The sequence below is a fragment of the Danio aesculapii genome, chromosome 20, assembly GCF_903798145.1.
Source record: "Danio aesculapii chromosome 20, fDanAes4.1, whole genome shotgun sequence".
NCBI lineage: Eukaryota > Metazoa > Chordata > Actinopteri > Cypriniformes > Danionidae > Danio > Danio aesculapii.
Window position 1 is genome coordinate 9,040,631 of NC_079454.1, and position 15,070 is coordinate 9,055,700.

The 15,070-nt window shown below is 36.0% G+C and overlaps 1 protein-coding gene across 2 annotated transcripts in view; it reads right to left on the reverse strand.

Annotated features, from left to right (window-relative positions):
• The window catches only part of ralgps2 (Ral GEF with PH domain and SH3 binding motif 2), a 218,037-nt gene that overhangs the window by 13,972 nt on the left and 188,995 nt on the right, over positions 1 to 15,070 (reverse strand). Inside the window, exons 12-16 of one of the 2 annotated variants that reach the window (XM_056480833.1) lie at positions 14,852 to 14,922; positions 14,099 to 14,240; positions 13,342 to 13,493; positions 13,199 to 13,253; positions 6,838 to 6,915 (exon numbers count right to left, since the gene is read on the reverse strand). In XM_056480833.1, coding sequence (XP_056336808.1) covers positions 6,838 to 6,915; positions 13,199 to 13,253; positions 13,342 to 13,493; positions 14,099 to 14,240; positions 14,852 to 14,922 — 498 coding nt within the window. The remainder of the gene's footprint in view (positions 1 to 6,837; positions 6,916 to 13,198; positions 13,254 to 13,341; positions 13,494 to 14,098; positions 14,241 to 14,851; positions 14,923 to 15,070) is intronic. The other variant, XM_056480834.1, reaches the window with a different exon arrangement.

The following is a 15,070-nucleotide window of genomic DNA, read 5'->3' on the forward strand; positions in this document are numbered from 1 at the left end:
CTATTGCTAGCATTTTCAACACATGCTAACACATACTAGCTGTTATTACCTTGATTTAGTACGCTGCTAGCATGGTTCTTTAAGCACCATGAATCTGAATATTTCTCGTTTAGCATGTTGTTAGAATGAATTAGCAAGTTAGCATTTTTTTACACAACCTCAACAAGTTAGCTGCTGCAAGCATGTTTTAACATTTTAGCACATTGTTACGTAGCAACATACCAATCCACAAAACAGAGACCGTTAATAAAACTCTCATTATAAACTCAGTAATCACAGAAACTAATACATTTTTATTAAAAAGCAACTGATGTCGGTGTTAGGGGCATTTATTATTTAACATTATTATATAGCATTTTTACACAACAAGTTAGCTGCTGCTAGCACATTTTATTCTTTGAGCACACTGAGACGTAGCAACACACTAATTTACAGAGACCTATTATAAAACTCACATTATAAACTCTGAAATTACAGAACAGCGAGTGAATGAGATGTCGGTTTTAAAGTCTTTGGCCATCTGTTAACCCATTGTTAGCATTTAACACATGGCTACTTCATTCTATCTGTTATCTTGATTTAGTATGCAGCTAGCATGTTTCTTTAAGCACATAACTACCATTAATTTTATTTTTTTAAGCACATTTAGTACAGTGCTTCATATGTTGCTAGAATGAATTAGCATGTTAGCATTTTTACACAACATCAAAAAGTTAACATTTTAGCACAAAACACAATTCACAAACAGAGACCGATAATGTCTGAGTGAAACAGAGAGTGAATGAGATGTTGGTCTTAAAGTTTTTAGTCATATATTACTTCATACTAGCTGCTATTAATTTGAATTAGTATGCTGCTAGCATGTTTCTTTAGGTTCATAACAACCATGAATTTAAATATTTCTAGAACATTTCTCGATTAGTATGTAGCTAGAATGAATTAGCAAGTTAGCATTTTTACACAACATCAACAAGGTAGCTGCTGCTAGCATGTTTTAACAGTTTAGCACACTGTGATGTAGCAGTATCCTAATTCACACACAAAGACCGTTTATAAAACTCACAATATAAGCTCAGGAATCATAGAAACTAATATAAATTGATTAAAAACCACACCCCAAAATCACAATAAGAGAAAAGTGAGAATGTCTGAGTGAAACAGAGAGTGAATGAGTGAAGTGTGATCACACCTTTAAGGTAAAAGTGACTGATGTCGGTGTTAGGTCATCTATTAGCCTATTGTTAGCATTTAACGCATGGCTACATCATACTAGCTGTTATTAACTTGATTTAACATGCTGCTAGCATGTTTCTTTAAGCTCATAACATTCACAAATTTAAATATTTCTAGAATATTTCTCATGTTTAGAAGAATTAATTAGCAAGTTAGCATGTTTTACACAACACCGACAAGTTAGCTGCTTCTGCTAGCATGTTTTAACACATCTAACATTAATTCACACACTTAAGAAACACCCATCACATCATAAACTCAGAAATCACTCAAGCAAATATACATCTGTTAAAAACAAAGCCATGTGAAAATAGTGAGAATGTCTGCAGGAAATGGAGAGTGAACACGTAAAGTATGAACCATTTAGAAAGTAGCATTGATATCCATCTTAAAGGTGTAGTTCACCCAAAAATAAACCGTCTCACCATTCAGTCAGATGTATATCAAAACACATATTAAGACATTAGGAACTAAACAATTCATTTAGACTGGTTGTGTGATTCATTCAACTCATGATCTGATTCAAAAGGGTGAATCATTTATGAAGCTGCCAAATAGAACTAGGACAGACGTCAATATTATTGTTGCTTAATTTCACTTTCACATACGATTATTTTGCTTACCCCATTGGTTGATTATTTTGCTTCTTTTAGGAAAAACTGACTTCATTTTGACTTATTATTTCTGAAAACAGGACAATATTTTTGGCTTGTCTTGACAATGCTTCTTAATTTAAGAATGTTTACATATTTGGGCTAGAAACAAGACAAAAAAAATCCAATGTAATCTAATAATATAAATAATAATTATATAAAATTTACTACTTTTTGAGATACTTATGAACATTTCATCACAATAATAATGTAATAACTATTACAATGTGCATTTTTTTACCATACATGCAGTTTTTACATTACATACATTAAGTAAATATTGAAAAATCACATGGGAAATATCACAATGCTTAAGGGATTGTAGTTATTTCCCTCGTTACAGTTTTAAGTACAAAAGTCTTTGAATTTCTTATACTTTGTAAAGTTGTGACTCTCCTCATATATTGGTTTGGTGGCTTAAAACACTTTAACAAAGACTTAAATATATATATTTTTAAATCTCAATGGGAAAAAAGGAATAAGAAAAATATTTCCAGAACAAGTACAGCTGTAATAAGTGTACGTGACTAATACACTCTTCAGTAAATAAGCTGATTTGCTAAATTAGGTGGTGTTTATTAACTATGAGCAACACATGTCCGTCATTCCTAATCTGCTTCTTTTCAAAATCACTTTTGGTTGAAGCAGTGTTTCAAAAATGGTTCTAGCCTGCTGTGTTAGTCTCAGCATGATAAACCCCTGTTTGAGAACTTGAGTCTCGAAATTAAAGTTACCCTTTTAAAAGCACTGTTGTGGCCATCAAAGCACTGTTTCTGTAACAAACTCAACACATTCAACAATACATTTCAAAACAATTACTGCCAGCCTTCAAATCGTCTGCACTGAGAAACGTTCCCATTATTATTTACATAATATGCATCTGAGGTCATCGCAATTTGCTCTATTTATTTGTTGAATCTCTGCCAGTGACTGTAATTATCATTTGTTTTACTACACATTCAGTGCATGGTTTAAACACATCATATGCAATCACATGCTCTATTTAGTCTTTTTTAGTTTAGACTAAACATGTTTTAGGGTGGCACGGTGGCTCAGTGGTTAGCACTGTCGCCTTACAGCAAGAAGGTCGCTGGTTCGAGTCCTGGCTGGGTTAGTTGGCATTTCTTTGTGGAGTCTGCATGTTTTTCCAGTGTTAGCGTGGGTTTCCTCCGGGTGCTCTGGTTTTCTACACAGTCCAAAGACAACTGAGTTGCGGCTAGAAAGGCATCTGCTGCATAAAATATGTGCCAGAATAGTTGGTGGTTCATTCCGCTGTGGTGATAAATTAAGAGACTAAGCCCAAAAAAAATGAACGTGAATTTCGAATTTCTTGACCCCACTTGTTTACCTCATGCATATCTTATTGTGAATTTAGAGGTGTGTGAAGGTTATTATGAATGATAATGTTTTACATTCATGGTTTAAACGATGCCAATTCATGGTTTAATGAGCTTGCCAATATTAAAAAAAAACAAACAAAAACGTTTGGTGAAAGTCCAAAAGCATTGACTGCATAATGAATCCAAGTGAATGTTATCAGAATAGCTATAATTCAAGTTAGGAAAGCAACAACAAAACAAAAACAAAACAAACAAAAAACTGTGTGCTCTTTTGTTTTCGACATTTATAAAATATTATATTATAACAGGGGCGTAGATTTAGAGTGGACGGAGGGGATGTGTCCCCACCAATATCCGCCAACTATTAAAATGTCCCCACCAATAATTTAATTCACTTAAAAAAAAATTGCGCTGTCAATATTAAACTAGACATGCAGAAATGAATCACGTTCTCTCCTCGGGCCGCACACCCCCATATATGTGTATATATATATACACATACACATATATACATTTACATATACATATATACATGTGTATATATATATATATATATATATATATATATATATATATATATATATATATATATACACACACATATATATAAAGAAAAAATAAAGTAGTGACTGCAGCTTGAAGGAAAGTAGTGGAGTAAAAGTACAGATACTGCAGTAAAAATGTACTCAAGTGAGAGTACACATTTTTAAAACTACTTAGTAAAGTACAATTCCTGAAAACTACTCAATTACAGCAATTTGGGTATTTGTAATTTGTTACTTTACACCACCGCTAGGAACAGATGTTAAAAATTAAAGTTACATTTGTGCATATGTGCAACAAATCCGGACAAATCCTGTGTCAGGTGTAATGCAAGAAAAAAACAAACAGATTTTTTTTTGTGTCTGTGTCTAAATGCAACCGTTAATGCACGCATTATACATTTCATTACATTTCAACTCTGATACCTTTACAGACTCATAAGAGCTGTGATGTTAGTGTTAGTGGATACTTTACACTTTTAGATTCCCACTTAGTGTAAACAGAACATCATCTTTCACTGAAAACTCATCTTAACACTTTGCCCTGCGTGTTATGCTAAAATGCGCTTCTTTGCAACTGAAGCAGTGCTGAGATCAGCTGTATGTCTGAAGAACAGAAAGCAGGAGCAATCAGAAGAAATGCATCAGCGGCTTTTTGGTTTAGCAGCTGTTGGAGCAGAAAAGTCAACAATAGCACGTGTGTGATTCAGAAAAGCCCACCACCTGATTCCACAGCCAGAAAACACACACGGCACACTGTGACGGCGGCAGTTCCCCAGTCAGATGATGCTTTTCCACTGGTGGGGGGGCAGGGGTTAGTGGGTTTACACAGCAACTCAAAGTCTTTCAGTATCTATTAATTGGCTTGTTTGAAATGATCTCTTCTGTTACTAAAGCATGACCTGTAAATAAATCCGATCACTGATTGACCAGAGAGAATCGTCAATCCCTGAGCCATTAAAGTCAGAGTGAAATCAAAATGTACAATGATTATTTTGCTAGCGAACATTGCTATTCTTTAGGTGAACAATTAATTCGTGGGAGATAATCTACTTGCGTACAAGGCCATGAATGGTCTAAACTTGCCCGCCCTTCCAAAACTCGGTCCTGGAGGGCCGGTGTCCTGCAAAGTTTAGTTCCATACCCCAATCAGACACACCTGGGCTACCTAATCAAGCTCTTAATAGGCTTTCTAGAAACATCTTTGCAGGTGTGTTGAGGCAAGTTGGAGCTAAAATCTGCAGGACACCGGTCCTCCTGGATCGAGTTTGGACACCCCTGGTCTAGCACCACTTTATTTATCTGAGCTTTTAATCCCATAAACTCCTAGATGCGCTTTACGCTCGTCTGATGCTTGTCTTTTAACTGCTCAGTCAATGCAGCTAAAATATATGAGAGACCAGACATTCTCTTCGTTGGCACCTAAATTGTAGAACTCTTTACCCTTTATCTCTTAAAACTTACCTTTTACGGGTAGATTTATTTTATTTTATTTTATTTGACTTTTATATGATTTTTAGATCTATTACTATTATTATTTAATGTGTTTTTAATTATTATTTTTTTATTATTACATTTGCTGCAGCACATTTTATGTCTGTAAAGTGCCTAGAGATGCTACTTTTAAAGGCACTATATAAAAAAAAGTTTATTATTATTATTATTATTATTATTATTATTATTATTATTATTATTATTAATATTATAGCAAAAAATTGTTTTGGTAATCTTCCATCCAATTCTGATTGCATTTGCATCCATGTTTGGAGTGGCGGTCCTTTGTTGACATCAGTTTCACTGCTTCAGCCACGATATTCTTAACCACACGCCTCTAACCGTTATTTTGCAATGAAGGAACAATACACAAAAAAGAAAGCCACGCCCCCTACTCAATATTCCGTTTCAGTTGGAAGTACATCAGCATACTGATAAAAAAAAAGTCTCACTAGCTTCCAGCTCACGCTTCACACATTTGCTTCAAGACTCCAAACATGCTAGATTTAAATATACAGTCATTAACAACAGCTACAGGGTTATTTTAATAGACTGCCGCATGCTATTTAACATGGCTGTTAAGTCTAAGTATTAATAACAGGGTTCCTACTCCCAGCCAAATGTCAAATTCCCTGACTTCAGCCTGACATTCAAAGACTAAAAAGCTGAATTTCCATTATCTATAATGAATGGGAACACAGTGCGCAGTTGTACATTGTGTAATAATAAAATCGTTTGAGCTTATAATATAATTTTTTATGAATTTAATAGCCATTTAAGTGTAGAACAATGGATAATTAAGGTCAGATTTTAAAAAGAAATAATCAACGCTTGATAAGATGACATAAGAGGTAAGTTTCTTGATTATTATTGACATAATAAAAATACTGCTGATAAATGATTATCACCTAATGGTTTAAAAGATGGTGACAAAAATATAATTAAAAATGTCAATTTAATAGTATTTTGATTTACTGTGATGCATTGCGAGTGTTTTAATATGCCATTAAATAATTCTTATTCTGAATACGCCTAACGTACAGTAACAAAGTTTCTTGATTGTTACGCTAGAAAGACAATATAGTTTGCAGCCATATAGGCCTGGAAAATAGCAACTTTTCAATGTCTGTCAGTCTTAGTACATGACTTAACTGCAGAAGTGTCAAGGAAAATTATTAAAACTTTTTTTTTAGATGCTAATGGTCTAATCCGATTCAATGATTTATGCTAAGCTAAGCTAAAAGTGCTCTGGTTACACCTTGATATTGGCTAAAGGATTCAGTAATGGTAAAACTCAACTGTTTAACTCTAAGGAACTTGTTAAAAATGGAGTGTTCCTTTAAAATCCTCAAAGAAATATCATTATTAGTAGTAGATCCAGTAGAATGAGGCGACCCAGAATGTCATGCTAGTAGAGGCGCACACCTATAATGACATATTCATATTTATCTATTTATTCCCACCCACTCTGAGGTGATGCTAAACTGCAGTGGAAAAGCAAACAGAGTCGTACCCCGCAGTGGAAAAGCACCAGGACAGACAGAGAGAGACCCTGACGGAGGTTGTTGGTTTTACCTGCTGGGCCTGAGCGATCCTCTGCAGGACATGCGGCCCACTCTGCTGACGGGACCCAGAGAGTGGTAGAATCGAGTCCTGTAGAGTGTCAGTGGTCAGTCAGAGCCCTCACACACACGCACGCACGCACACAACACACAGCACAGCCGCAGCCTTTCTGAGTCTCCTTCTGTGAGCTAAACATACTGGCTAACACGCTGTTAATGCAACAGCCAATGATATTTAGAAAAAAGGGAGGCCAAAAATGGATACACTGTTGATATATTTAGCATAATATTAATGGTGTACACTACCTGACAAAAGTCTTGTCGTCTATCCAGGTTTTAGGAACAACATATAATAATGTGATTTTAGTCGATCATTTGGTATCAGAAGTGGCTTATATGAAAGGCAAAGGCCTCTAGATTATGCTTATTTTACCAAAATAAAATATGATCAGGCCTTGATTTTTATTTATTTAATTAGGACAATAAAGTCTGACTTTGCATAGATAAAAGTCTTGTTAACAGAAATAATGTCCAGTATAGAATATAAAGTCATGGTGCAGTGGAAAAAGAATTCATATTGTGTATGACTCCCATGAGCTTGGAGGACTGCATCCATACATCTCTGCAACTCAATTAACTTATTAATAAAGTCATCTGGAATGGCAAAGAAAGTGCTCTTTCAGGACTCCCTGAGTTCATCAAGATGCTTTGGATTCATCTTCAATGTCTCCACCATCTTATCCCAAACATGCTCAATAATGTTCATATCTGGTGACTGGGCTGGCCAATCCTGGAGCTCCTTGACCTTTTTTGCTTTCAGGAACTTTGATTTGGAGGCTGAAGTATGAGAAGGAGCGCTATCCTGCTGAAGAATTTGCCTTCTCCTGTGGTTTGTAATGTAATGGGCAGCACAAATGTCTTGATACCTCAGGCTGTTGATGTTGCCATCCACTCTGCAGATCTCTTGCACGCCCCTATACTGAATGTAACCCCAAACCATGATTTTTCCTTCACCAAACTTGACTGATTTCTATGAGAATCTTGGGTCCATGCGGGTTCCAATAGGTCTTCTGCAGCATTTGTGATGATTGGGATGCAGTTCAACAGATGATTCATTAGAAAAATCGACCTTCTGCCACTTTTTCAAATGCTCAATTGCAAGTAATTAATTATTGCTCTTACAACTGGAATCGACAACAAAACTTTCATCAGGTAGTGTAAATGGGTCAAAAATGAGACACCCAAATTTGGTGACTGGCTGAAACTATATTTACAAAAGAGAGTTAATTGATTAAAAATGGGAAAAAAATGCGCAACACTTTATTTCAAGGTGTCTTTTTTTACACATACTCTTACTTTACATACACTTACTATAGTAATTACAATTAATTATGCATAATTACTCAACTTTCATTATGACCCTAACCATATAGTAAGCACATGTAATACATTAATATTACACAGTAGTTAAATTAACGCTTACATTGTAACAAAGACACCTTAAACGAAAGTGTAACCGCAAACAAAATGAAATGTTAAATAATGTTTCGTAAAATAGTATTTTAAAATATGTCAAATAATATTTCATCATCATCCAGCATAACAGATAAACTGATGCGAAATTGATGGTATTATGCAGAGTTTGTTATGTAAAAACACTTATTCTGATGTCAAATATTGAAATAGATCTATAAAAGTACAAGTGATCATAATATACTGTTTTGGCTTAATAAAAATACTGCTGATAAATGATTAAAAGCTGGTGGTTTTAAAGACTTTTATCATTTTAAAATATTAGAAATGTCAGTTTATTAGTATTTTGATTGACTGCAATTCATTGGGAGTCTTTTAATATGCCATTAAATGATTCTTATTATGAACATGCCTGACAACACTATTATAGCAAACTAGTGTTACACTGAATGGCATTTTGAGTTAATTATCAGAAGTGATTAGCCAACAAACATATGAATAACACATACTGTACGTCAATATTTATAAACTAACCTTCATCCCTTCATTTAGAACACAGAAGGAGACAAAAAAGGCATTTTCAACATGCATTTAGGGTACATCCGATGCATGTGTGTGTTTGTGTACACCTGATGCAGTAAGCAGATGCTGTCACGCACAACTTTCTCACACTGAGTTTCTGCTGCAGGAGGTTAATCTCATTAGCCAGAGGCAGAGCACTAATGAGGGAATATGACGATCATTTGAGGTCAAAGAAAAAGCACAGGCAGCTCAGGAGCACAGGACACACTCTTATGTGCCAAAAAACACACGTTCGGGTGCAAACGTCTTTTCACATGCTATTCAATTAGGGGAAAGTCTCGAAGCAGTTCGTTTCACTTGAGATTGTCGATTCATTATTAATGATTAATGAAGGAATTAACCAATTTTTAAAAAGTGTGTTAATGAAATATTGTGTTAAGTTGATTATAATGATGATGATGATGATGATGATGATGATTAAGTAACAACATTCCAGCATGTTCAATGATAACATGCCCGTCTGCATTCACGCATGTTTATGTACACCACAGGTCAAACTTTTGGGATCACAGTTTTTTTTTCTCTCACTGAGGCAGCATTTATTTGATCAAAAAGACAATAAAATCAGAATTATTTAATCAATTGAAAAGAACCGTTTTCTTACTGAAGGTCATTTAAAATTTTATTTATATCTGTGATGCAAAGCTAAAGTTTTAGCATCATTAACTCTGGTATTCAGTGTCACATAATTCTTAAGAAATTACTATAATAAGATGATCTTAAATAAAAAAAATAAAAATAAAATAAAATAAATAAATAAATAAATAAAATAAAAAATATAAAATAAAAAAATAAATAAAATAAAATAAATAAATAAATAAAATAAAAATATAAAATAAAAAAATAAATGAAAAATAAAATAAATTGAGGCAGTGGCGCAGCAGGTAGTGCTGTCGCCTCACAGCAAGAAGGTCGCTGGTTCGAGCCTCGGCTGGGTCAGTTTGCGTTTCTGTGTGGAGTTTGCATGTTCTCCCCGCGTTCGTGTGGGTTTCCTCCGGGTGCTCCGGTTTCCCCCACAAGTCCAAAAACATGTTACAGGCGAATTGGGTAGGCTAAAAGTGACCCTAGTGTATGTGTGTGAATGGATGTTTCCCAGCGATGGGTTGCGGCTGGAAGGGCATCTGCCGTGTAAAAACGTGTAAGTTGGCAGTTCATTCCGCTGTGGCGACCCCGGATTAATAAATGGACTAAGCCGAAAAGAAAATGAATGAATATAAAATAAAATAAAAACGTAAATTAAAAACATAAATCAATAAAAAAAATAAATCAAAAATGTATATGAAGAATGACCAAATGTATATATGTTATTTTTAACTTTCTTTTAATGAAAGAATCCTAAAAAGATAAATGTATTCGTTTCCACAATACTGTGAAGCGATAAATAAAGAAATATTTACAAAAAAAAATATTTAGAGATAGAAAATTATAAATAAATAAAATAATCATTAAGGAACACTGAAGACTGGGGTAATGGCATTGAAAATACAGTTTTAATCACATGAATAGGCGAATTACCGGTTTGTCAACATTCAGGATGGGCGCCCATCAAGGTTGCAAAAAAAAAAAAAAGAAAAAGAAAAAAAAAAAAACGCGCTAGCATTTACAGCAAGGGAATGACATGCAATGCGGTACAGAGTTTGTTGTCGTATTAGAGATAAGTTATATTGATTATATATCATATATATTATTCACATAATGCTTTTAGTGTATTATAATAGCTTGTCACTCAGTGATAAGCACAGTTATTCAGAAAAATTAATGTTAAAGTGAGCGGCGTTCCTCTGACAGGTCCATTTGCAATAGTAATTACCAGATTCAAAACTTTGTAGTGCTAAAAACTGAGGTTCTGCCTAGCCAAAGACAAGGAAAGAAGACGGAACTGTAAAGCAGTGTGGTGTATGGTAAAAGTTTTCTAATTTTGTACTCGAATTTGACATCCTACCGCACAACACGACATGTTTGCTATTGCAACCGGTCTTTATTGCAACCGTTATGCGCGATTGAACCCATGTGATGTCATTTGTGACGTAGGTTGGTAATTCCCCTGTGAATTACATTTCAAACTACATTCCTTATGAAACAGTTATTTTAAATTTTAATATATATTTTAACAATTTTTTTACCATATTTTTGATCAAAGTAATGCACGTGCACCTCTCAAAAAATGTAACTATACAATGCAACAATGCAGAGCCCAAGAATTGTGATTGGTCAGCTTGGTAGTGATGACAAATGTGGGCCTGGTCAAGATCTGTGGGAGCAGAGCAAGGCGGTGGCCTAAGTGTTTAAAAAGTCAGATGATTACTTTTGAGGTTATTGCACACTGAATACAAAATTTTCGTGCGTAATTTTCGCACGTTAAAAAATAATTCGACCTTAGGTTGTGTCAATCATATTGACACACTGCCTCCGAAACTTTCGTCCGTCATAAAAAAATTAGAACCAGGTTTGATTTTTTTCCATTTTTCGGATCCGAAAAATCGCTTTGAGAGGTGTTTTGACACTTACCACCATACAAGTGGAATGCTAAATACAGAATGCTGTCATTTGAGCTACAGATAACGTTATGACAAATACAGTGCATAAAATAAAGACAGAATGTGGCGGACAGTCGAGAACCCCCATTCTGGATTCAGTGAATGGCGCACCTTTGCCCTGCTGCGGTTTAGTGGGTGTACGTGTCCATACATTTGACATACTGCTCATAGACATTATAATAAAAAGCATGGTTCGCGCTTTCGGTCCGTTGCTTCGACACGTCAACGCGCCCACCATCTATTATTATGTCTAAAGGTACTGCCAGTCTCTGTTCAGAATTTGTTTACGTATGTAAATGTGTGAAGTCTCACAAGGAGTGTATCAACATCCCACCGATTTCCTGAACTTCGGGATAGTCCAGTGGAGCTCTTTGATAATGAGCTGAACCGTCTTTCTTCAATGTACTATTGGATGAACACAATATGTACAGCCTATTTTTCTTTCTGGTTCTACCCGACTCTACACCATAACTTTTCAATCCAGATGGATGGGGCAACCATTACTGCATCCAAAATAGTAAAAAGCCTTGGAGTAACGATTGATGACCAACTAAACTTCTCTGACCACATTTCTAGAACTGCTCGATATTGCAGATTCGCACTCTATAACATCAGAAAGGTGCGACCCTTCCTATCTGAACATACAGCTCAACTCATTGTTCAAGCTCTTGTTCTCTCCAAACTGGATTATTGCAACTCTCTACTAGCCGGGCTACCAGCTAGTTCTATCAAACCTCTTCAGCTGCTTCAGAACGCAGCAGCACGAGTGGTCTTTGATGAACCCAAAAGAGCACATGTCACTCCGCTACTCACCCGTTTGCACTGGCTGCCAGTTGCTGCTCGCATCAAATTCAAAGCTCTGATGTTTGCTTACAAAGCAACTTCTGGCTTTGCTTCTTCTTATCTGCTCTCACTTCTGCAGATTTATGTGCCCTCCAGAAACTTGCATTCGGTGAACCGCCTCGTGGTTCAATCTCTAAGAGGGAAGAAATCACTTTCCCGAACTCTCACATTCAATCTGCCCAGTTGGTGGAATGAACTTCCTAACTGCATCAGAATGGCAGAGTCACTTGCGGTCTTCAAGAAACGACTAAAAACTCAACTGTTTAGTCTCCACTTTCCCTCCTAATCTGTAACTGCATCTCTGGCTATACCACTAACTGTACTCTCTCTCTCTCTCTCTCAAAAAAAAAAAACAAAAAAAAACATTACTATTGCTTTGCTTCTTCTTTACACACCTGAAACTTGTCTATAGCACTTATACACTGTTGCTCTTATAGTTGTGTAAATTGCTACCTTGTCCTCATTTGTAAGTCGCTTTGGATAAAAGCGTCTGCTAAATGACTAAATGTAAATGTACTTTGGAGAACGTATCGCTGTTTAAACTGCCTCCGAAATGTTTTGCGTTTTTCTGAATGGATTAATTAATACACATCGGACAAATTTTTCGCATATAAATATGAAAAAAACGCATACGATTTCAGACTTCAATGTGCAAAGACCTTTAGATTTGTTTTACACTTAAAGCTGTTGAACATTCGGTAGTTCCCGCCTCTTTCTTCCATGAATGAGTGTGAGTTTAAGATACAGTTGCATCACACACAATTTCAGTGAAAACCCGAAACACCGGCAAACAAACCCGACATAGTGGAACCCCACAGCTTACCAATATTTCAAAAGTGTTATTGCAGACATCACAATATAAACTGGGCTTTACTGATCCCAAATGTTTGACCGGTAGTGTATGTAAATGTGTGAGTGACTGTGTTTCAAAAGACTGACCTCTCAAATGCAGGCCATGACATCTCCTCGCTGAGCTCCGATCCTTCGCTGCTCCCTGAATGAACAGATCATGGCACGTGTTGACTGAACTGACTGGTGCTCGTGATCCAGCAGTGTTGAGTGGGTGTTTATGTGTGTTTTACCCAGAGAGATGCCGCTGGACAGAGTCGAGCTCTCCGCGTGTCCTCGTGTCGGTGTGTGGCTCTCCAGAACACTGTCGTCCAGCAGGTGTCGAGATCCGGCGTTGGGGAACGTGGCGCTTTTAAACTCCACCGTGTTCGTTTTGTGGATAAAACTGCAAGATATTGAGAAAAGGGAGAGAGTTTGAGACACAAATGCAATCGTTTTCTTAATAAACAGAAGTGAATTTCACTTATTAGCTATGCTTCCACCCAACTATTTTTATGCGTATTTTGAATATGCGCTTAAAAACATGCGCATAATTGAGTAGGATAAACTTTTCATTAGATAAGAAACACTTTTACTGAACAAATTCCAGTAGGAGCATTAAAAAAGGTTGTGATGTTGTTATAAGAGATCATGTGATGATAAAAATGTTTGTGAATGGACAAAGCAGCAGGCTGAGCACATTGTAAAACATCTGAAATGTTGTTATGGTCATTCTAAAATGCTGTAACCATTTCAGTATTAGTGTTATTATATTATTAATGGCCTCCAGAATTGTCAAGAGCGACTGTGCTCCATTTTTCACGCCTTCAAACACCACCATGTGTTCATTACGTGTTGGCATTTGTCTTCTGAGGTGCAAGTCATTTATTAAATAAAGAAAAGATATTAAAAATATTAAAAGTATTTAAAGAGTACTGTTAAAGTGAATTACTAGGCCATAGAGAAGTGATTAATGTATACAATTAAATGCAGGAAATGACATAAACGCACTTATATCCGAGGCTGTGGCACTTCCTGTGTCCGTATGTGATGAGGTTTCGGGGTGATGGTGGTGTTGGGGGGACTTTAGGTAGGGCTCCTTCAGCAACATTACCACGACGACCACATAATGGTGATGCAGATATGTCAGGACCTGTGTCAAACAAACAGCATACACAATAAACATTAACAACAGTGAGTGACGTGTTCAGAATTTAACATACGACTGTGACAATCTGTGAATGTGCCACTTTATTATGTTATAGTGTGTCTAAACTCCGCCTCCAGAGACGCTGAGCAAAGTCTACTTGAATATAACTGGCTGTTTAGCTCCGCCCACTAATTTAAGAATGTGAAAGGTAAATAATAAGAGATTCAAACTACAAACTAAACAACAAAGTAATAATGAATATAAGACAAAAACACAATCTCTTTTTCGTGAAGTTCCTGACATGTCATTGGTCCTTCGTTCACTTTATTTCACCACAAATTTGTTGCAACTTGATACAGGATTTATAGAAAGATTTCCATGTCACGCTTGTCGCTCGTCAGCAATTGCTTCAGCATCTCATTTCTCTTCGACAGCTTACTCTGCTTTATATTACTATGATCGTATGATATAATGAATAATGATTCCAAACTCAGTCACTGCATAATCAAAATGTGCCTTTGTTTGTTGTGAATATGCGCCCTCTAGTGGCAAAAATGACATACTGTGGCTTAATAAATACTAACAAGCCTGGTTAGTATCATTGTGTTTCTCACCTGTGAGGTCTTCTCTAGAGGCAGTGGTGCGAGGTGTGCTGGTAGCTGGTGGCTCAATCTTTAGGGACAACCTGACATACACACCAACACAAGCATCACTCAAACACTGAGTGTAATATATAATGTTACACAAGGTTACAGAAGTAGGGGTGTTGAATGGCTGAAGCAATTTTTGTTAGAGGTCATATCAATATAACTTAATGAGTACATTTGAAATGT